This window comes from Citrus sinensis, chromosome 2 (assembly GCF_022201045.2).
Source record: "Citrus sinensis cultivar Valencia sweet orange chromosome 2, DVS_A1.0, whole genome shotgun sequence".
Taxonomy (NCBI): domain Eukaryota; kingdom Viridiplantae; phylum Streptophyta; class Magnoliopsida; order Sapindales; family Rutaceae; genus Citrus; species Citrus sinensis.
In genome coordinates, this window is record NC_068557.1 from 18,565,338 (window position 1) to 18,573,437 (window position 8,100).

An 8,100-nucleotide genomic window follows, 5' to 3' on the forward strand; every position below is an offset into this window, starting at 1 on the left:
ATGGACACTAGAAAACTAAAAATATGTTGTGGAGTGACGGCAATTTTTTTATTCATATTTGTCATTCTCATCACAACATTATCGCTCACCATCTTCAAGCCTAAGCAACCTGAGATTACCGCCCATCCTGTGGCGCTTGAAAACATCACAACCGGCGGCGGCTATCCGAACGTAACATTGAATGCTACACTGCGCATGATTGTCACCATTGACAATAGAAACTATGGCAGCTTCAAGTACAGGAACACAACAGCTCATGTGAATTATCGCGGAGGCATTGTTGCTGATGTTCCGATTGAGGCAGCCCTGGTGCCTGCTCGCGGCAAGATCAACATTTCAACTTCTGCAGATCTTATGGCTGATAAATTGTTATCGAGTCCTTATTTTTTGGGTGATATTGAATCTGGTAGCTTGAATTTGACCTCCGTAGCCAACTTGCATGGGGAAGTGACTATGCTTAAGTTTCTCAGTTTACATGCAAGGGCAATGAGCACTTGTGATTTCACACTTTGGACCAAAACCCAAAAGGTGGATTCCAACTGTAAGTCCAAAATCAAGTTATAATCATTACTGAGTTATTTTTTATCCCTCATATTATTCGTATCATCGTGAAAATTTTTAGTGGTAAAATGCGGATTTAATTAGACAATCCAATAGTGTTCTGTAGCAATATAATTTTTTTTCTTTGGTTTTAATTTGTTGTATAATGATATTCTTTAAATTTCAATATCTAAAACTGCGAACGTCTACACTAAAAAAATATGGTATCGTATATATGTTTTTATATTTTTGTGAAAAAAGAAAGTTAATAATCTAGAGAAGCTATCTTAGTTTCTACTGTTGGGATAAATTATTAATGAGAGCATATAATTCACTGGTCAGGAAACCAAACGATTGGTATTTAAGCAGCAATTTGAAATCTTTGTCAAATGTGACAAGCGATGCGATACTGCCAGAGCCCCATGATGATGAGGAAGAAACTATGCTTGTTTATTTCATAATTGCTAGAAATTTAACAAGAAAACAATCATTTATAGTCCACTATGTTGCCTTCTGGTCAAGTTTTTAGTGTTACATCCTTAGCTGACAAATTAGAAGTCTCCAAACCAATAAATTGCTCACAACTAAATATTTGACTACAATAAAATAAACGAAAGTTTGAAAGGGTTACTTCGATTACAGACAAAAATAATAAAATAGAATTAAGATCTGTTCATTAAGGACCTGATGTAACTTGTTGTTAACTAGCATTTAAAATGGAGACACGGAAGTCATTGGTGGGCCTCTATGTACTTGCGAAATGAAAAAAAAGCGTTTTCCATTCATAGAAAATTTTAACAGTGATGCTCAAATGATCATCACCCCTTTATCTTAACATGCATTAATTAAGAGATTATAAACCAATCCAATAAAAATGCGAAAACCATTCAAATTTTAACTCTGTTCCCTAGTGAATTTATTATAATCATCTTTATATGCCTCACAAGTGATCAATTTACCCATTAAAGATGTTTCTTTGCTGAAACCAAATTCGACACCCAATTTCACAACTTTTTTTTCCTGTCGTTTTAACTGCTTTCAGGGTACAAATTTTGGGATAGTTTTTATAATTAGTAATGCTAATACATTATGTACGCTCGGTTGTACGAAATTAATTGATTGTTTGGTGAAAACACTAGTGGCACTGTTCCATAGTGGGCAAAATTAAAATTGGAATTGAGGGCCAAAAATTATATATATGGAACTTTGAGGGGTCAAATTAAAAGAAAAAAATACTTAATTTTAGAGTAAAGTGTCAAACCTTTTAAATTATTGGGGGCAAATGTGAGAGAAAATCTAATTTAGAATTTCAAAACATAAATATATTGTAAATGATTTTTTTTGGGGTCTGCCCCAAATTGTGGAGGTACTAATTATTTTTCGTACGTGGGGGATTTAAATGAGTGATTTGGTAACACATCCATGTGCAATATTGGACATAATTTGCTCTAGTATTTCAAAGCTGTACGATTGAAGAGACATCCTTTATTCCGTTGTTGTCAAAATAGAGCAGGCTTTTTAATTAGTGTGCCTAAGTGGACTCACTTTCACGAATAGAAATTGGTTTATGTTACCATCAGTGACAAGAACGTTTCACAGGCTATTGACGAAGAAATTAATTAAAGATTATTTTAGACAAGAATATTTAGTTGAATAGACACACTTTCTTCTTAGCTCAGTAAAGAAATAAAATAATACAATGCTCTAGAATCTACATGCCTAATTTTCACAAATTGAAGAATCGTTCAGCTATTTGCTTTAGTTGAGAATATTCTAAAATTGGTCATGATTTAATTAGATAAAAATTACTTAAACAAAATGAAGAAAATTAAGTCGGTTGACTAAGTACAAATATAACTAAATTAATTAATCTTCATGGATTTGAGATGAAGAACATACATATTACTAGCGCAGTCCCCATTCATTATACATTAATTGATTTTCTATAACTAATATCTAGAGAATTAATTTAAATGAGCGTGACAAATGATTGAATGTAGACAATATTTTGAAGTACCTTCACCCCTTTCCTCTCTCTCTTTTATTTTTTAAAAAATATTTTTATATGTTAATAGATATACAAGATGAGGGTTTAAGATTTTATTCTCTAATTAAATTTTGTTTAATATAGTGGTTGTTGGAGGCCGGCATATATATATAAAGATACTTATGCAATGTTTGCAAGCAAAGAAAAGTAGATTCACGGGTTATTTTTGTTGCCGAAAAAAAAAAAGTTTTTCTTCGGCAAGAAAGTGCTTCCAACTTTCTTCACGGGCAATATTCAATGGGCTATCATTATTATTCATTTATCTTATTAATTCACTTATCACGGGTTATTAGAAACATCAAGTGTTTAGAAAAAGTCAATACAAAATGGACTAATATTTGAGGTTCAACAAAGTGCACATGGATACCAATTACTGATCAAATTACCTTATTTTTGTGGGCCATAATTTCATCAATTTCTTTTGCTCACTCCTTAGAAGACTTGCCATTGTCCGTAAATCACGCAAATTGATGATCTGGAGCTCATGGGTTCTCATGAAAGCATTAACTATTTTTTGTGTAGTGTAAAAGAGAAGCCATTTAATTTCTGGTCAATAATGCAAAAACGTCCGTCGTCTACGCCAGCCTGTTGATTTTTGGAGGCTTTTTTTTTTAATGACTTGTGATAGCCAAAGAGACATTTTAGACTTTAAATGCTAACAATTGATCCTATTTACAAAGTTGTGGAAGTGAAATGATAATATAAGAGACTGCTCGATGTATGACAGTTTACAATAATATCTCTTTGTATGTTATATTTATTGTATTTTAATTTTAAAAAGTTATTGTTAATAATTTAGACTTTCAAATTAAGCATTTGAGATACAAACATTTTTAAATTTTTAAATTTAAATTTGATGCTGTATACCGCTATTTAGTAGCTATTTACGGCTGCTTTAACACCTAAATATCATTATTAAAGCAAATACTAACACCACTGTATACAACTGAATAGGGATTTTTTTTACAAAGTTATAGAACGGAGTGTGACTCTTTAACTAGCATGTTATATTTTAGTTAAAATCAAATGTTCAAACACAATTTGAAGGAGTTGAGTTAAAAATTGTATGCAGAAACATTGGGCGTGACATGGCCCCAATGAGTTTTGTTTAAGCAGTGTAAATACACCCTAAAGTTGCAACACAAAAGCTGACAAGTGTTGTTAGAAAATTATATATTATTCTTTAATCAAACAATTTAGTGGACACTTTTAGACTGCTTAATTGGATCATGATGTGACGATAATATAGTAGTTTATCTGCTTCTTCTCATGCTTTTCTCAAGTGAATGGAAACAAAAGGTCATTCTAGCTAGCTATTTTTATAGCTAAAACTTAAAAGCCTAAATCACTCATCCTCTTTAACAATTGTGATGATAAGATTATTAGATATGGTATTAGAGAATACATTTCTATCTAAATTACCTAAAAGTATGAGGTCAATAATGATTAATTAACGAATTCAAAAGTAGTATTCAGGACTGACATCCCACGTTTTAGAGATACGTTCACAGTAACCTTTATATTTTAAAAAATAATTATGTAGATCATTTTTAGTATATAAATTTGGATAATAAAAGAGAACGTACAATAGAGTTTTTTGTAATCTAATGATGTTATTGTTGTGAACAGATTTTGAATTAGACAAGCAATCTACCATTCCAAAATCAAAATCACATCATTAGTGGTTGTTAATTATTTGATTGGTCACCTAACTTGAATGAATCAATCTAAAATCAATGGTTCACAAAAAGATTAATTGCGCTTTTGGATGGACTACAAATTATTATCGATTTAAATTGGGTTGCATGTATTATTGATATGATGCAACTATGCCGGCAGTGACATTTTTATCTCGTTGTGGCTACAGAAACACCATCAACACAGGTCTAGTTTCCGTTTTCATATAATAAACGTTCTAATCATATAATTGTGATGCCGACTTTAAAAAATTACATACAAAGAACCCACAAATTGAATTGGCATTTTTCCTTTTTAATTTTTCACGGATAACTAAAATCATTTTGCGAGTCTTGGATTATATTGCACTTATTGACATTTAGAGATCTTCCTTTTGTGTTTTGTATTGAACAATCATTAAGCTTTGTATAATTTCTTAAGAAACTATTTTATTTTAATTCTTTGTTTTAGCTTTATTGTGTATTGTGAGACAATGCGAGTTATATCCTCTTCTTCAGTTAATGGACACTGAAATAGTAAGAAATTAATGTCAAGTTGGTGTGCGCATGTTTCAACTTTGCGTAGCTGTATATCGTCAAAAGCCGCCTTAATTATGTACATATCTTTAGCTAAACACGAGTTTGGGCTCTCTTTTAGTCTTTTACTATTTAATATCAACCTATAATTTTGAAGAAAACAGGAAAATAAAACTTGACTCGTAAGATTGACAGACCGTAGCAAATAGTAGCTCCGTTACCACATTATCTCTGTACAATAATTTGATAATAAAGTTCCTTGATAATTAGGGTAGTAAATATGTAAACACAATTGATATGAACCACGCTTAAATTTCTTTGAAATAAGAACTTTTAGCTTGGTTTAAAAGTCTTAGATGTTTTAAAATGCGAATTTAAAGTTATATATTATACGGACTGGTTCTATAAATTGACACTGTTAATTAAAGAGCAACATAGTGCAGTTGCATTAGAGAATCACTTTCCTTAAAGTATTGAAGTATTTACTGTCCCATGGTAAGGAATCAGAATGAAGAAAATCTAGAAGAAAGAGTCAACCCAGCTGGAGAATTAATGGTGGTATTTCAGATGAATGTCCTTAACAACAACAACTCTCTCTATTGCTCTTCTGTGCTTCACCTGTCTTTAATGCTTTTGCACATGGAGGGGTCTTTCCATGGCAGCTCCTTTCTGTATAATTTAAATGAATGGCCTGCAAGAGGTTGGGGATGAATTAATATTTAAAACTATCAATCTACTTTTCCGTTTTATCATTGCCACTTTTATATTGTTTACTTTGAGGGTACAAATGAAACTTATAATCCCTTTGGATTCGGTTGTGATTCTCATTCCCTTTTGAATAATGTATCATTTTGTATGTGTGTATTTTAACTTATACATGTCCACTATCACTTGCGCATGTTTCTATTTTTATTTTTGTAGGGTCGACGATGAATATTAAACAAAATGGGATTTGCTTGATTAGTTGCTTGCATACAGTGAGACCTTTTCTTGCCTTTAATTAATTAATTCATTATCATAAAACATCTATAAATCTAGGCGCCTTCACCACACATCGTATCTCTTTCATTTTTCTATATCAACTATCCCTATTTTCTTTTTCCTTTTTTTGGGGGGCATTTTACAAAGTATGATAAGCCGTTTGTTTTTGACTATTTCATTAAAGTTGGTTATTGGCTTAGTATTGGAAGAAATGCCTGTCATTTTTTATATCAAGAAGTTGGAAACGACAGAGATAAAATTAGTTAAATATTATTATAAAATGTTTTGGCTTTGGGAATGTTTGGAACTTGAAAGAACCAAAAACAATCGTTGTATCCTTAACTATATAATATTTATTCACCGCTTCGTTAATGTTCCTTAATAGTAAGTTCACTGTATCTAGTGGCAGTTGAAGTGGCTCATTCGTCTCCCCTAAACCACCCAAAAATAAATTTAAAAAAAAATTGACCAAAAAGAAAACGGTTGCCCTTGTAACATACACGTAATGAGATGTAAAGGTCATCACTCGCATATATTTATTCAAAGCTTACCCTAAATTACATATAATAGTTATACTAATTCAATCATTTCATCAGACTCTTGATGTTCTTCCTATTCTGATCTTATTTTATAAGATTATCACATGCTTTGCGTAAACGTTTAGGTTACGTTTTCAATTTTCTTCTACAAGAAAGAAATTTGAACATGAGGATGAGGGGATCATGAATATATGGTTAATTATATATTATAATTAACATACGTTGCCAGAAACTTTCTTTATACAAGACTGACAATAGAGTTGTTCTACAAGACATGAGAGATCAAGAGAGAGATGGAATAACTAAAACTAATTAACCAAGGTAATTAACTAACATGGACAAAGGAACCAAGCATAGCCCTCTTCCCTTCAAATCTGTACAATCATTGTTCCCAACATTGAAATTCATACTTCTTTGTTCCTGCTGCATCTCTGAGTAATGTTCTGAGGCGGTTCCTTTCCCCTACAAAATCATCAGAGACCAAGTAATTTTTGTTAGGCTAGCCATCAACACCAAACCAAATTAACAATACAACAATAAATAATATTAGCAGAAAAAAATAACAATAATCTGTATTAAGTATACCAGAGAACTATACATATGATCATCAGGCTTCCTGGGATTTACATGATCAACCGGTTCAAAATCACTGACCTGTATATAGATATATCAATAATTGTTAAAGCCAGAGAGAAAATTATAAGGCAAAGAAATTAAAGAAGATACAAGAAACTGTTTTGGTTTTTAGTTAACCTGACCTTGGGGCTATTTACAGGTGAGCTAGCAGTATCTTCTAAAGAATCATCATCACAAATTTGTCTGGCTCTTGGTTTCTTGAAATTTAACTTCTTTGGCATCTTGCTGGTGGCAACATCAACACGATGTTTGTTTGATAATTTCCATGCAGCACAAGAAGCAGCGTCGGAAACCAAAGAAGGGCTACCAAAGCTAGAGCAATAACTATATTCTTCTCTATTAATATTATCGTTTGAAAAATCTTCAAAGTAAGCAGTCCAGCCACTCTCCTCTTCAGGCTCATCATGAGGAGAGCCTGAGCCTGAGCCTATTGTTGTTGCTTTTGTAGCAACAGTTTTTTGCTGCTGCATATATGAATTCATAGACATAGAGTCCTCCATATGATGATCGGAAATATAATCTAACTAGGAAGATATTGAAAGAAAGAAAAAGTTTGAGAAGCATTTTTTTCTGAAGAGAGATTATTTATAAGAGAAAAAGAGAAGATAAAATAATGCAAGAAATTGAAGGGAAGCTATAATGTAGAATCTTGGTGTGTCCAATGTGGGCCATGAATGAAGGAGAAGTTGAGGAAGTTAAAAATCAGCAGTTGCCTCAGAAAATAGCAAAGAGGCTGATTGAGAGAGAGAGAGAGAGAGAGAACGTGCAGAGAAGAAAACAAATTGTTAAAAAGTAAAGGGGAGTTGACCTTTGTGGTTCAAAGTGAGATTTTCATTCTAAAAAATTTTTCACTCCGGCAGCCATTTTTTTTTCTTTGTTTGCACTTACCTCTCAACCAAATACAATTAATGAGTCTTTAATATTTATTGAAATCAAAAACAAAATTTTGGACAACTTCTTCAATAAAGCGAGCTGCTGACATACTCAGCCTAAGACTTCAAGTCTTTGTAATGAAAAAATACCAGCCCAAGTTGACAATGGGAATGGGCTTGGTGGCAGGTGCCTTAACATGAGCTCATTCAATCATGCACCTTAGGTCAGATCTAGTATTTGAAGATGAACACAGACTAGCTTTAGTTGCGGA

At 32.3% G+C, this 8,100-nt stretch overlaps 2 protein-coding genes across 3 annotated transcripts; one reads left to right on the plus strand and one right to left on the minus strand.

The window, feature by feature from the left end:
* On the plus strand, positions 1-564 carry LOC107175763 (uncharacterized). The gene has a single exon (XM_015527493.1). The coding sequence runs from the start codon at positions 1-3 to the stop codon at positions 562-564; it is 564 nt and encodes a 187-aa protein (XP_015382979.1).
* Positions 565-6,501: 5,937 nt separating this feature from the next.
* On the minus strand, positions 6,502-7,778 carry LOC102614405 (vascular-related unknown protein 1). Of its 2 annotated transcripts, none has more exons than XM_052435201.1 (3): positions 7,074-7,778; positions 6,919-6,969; positions 6,502-6,782 (listed from the first exon to the last, which is right to left on the minus strand). In XM_052435201.1, the coding sequence occupies exons 1-3, from the start codon at positions 7,454-7,456 to the stop codon at positions 6,725-6,727; spliced, it is 492 nt and encodes a 163-aa protein (XP_052291161.1). In that variant the 5' UTR covers positions 7,457-7,778; the 3' UTR covers positions 6,502-6,724. The 2 variants fall into 2 exon arrangements, with proteins under 2 accessions (XP_052291161.1, XP_052291160.1); XM_052435200.1 differs by having other exon boundaries at positions 6,906-6,969; positions 7,074-7,766.
* Positions 7,779-8,100: the final 322 nt, after the last annotated feature.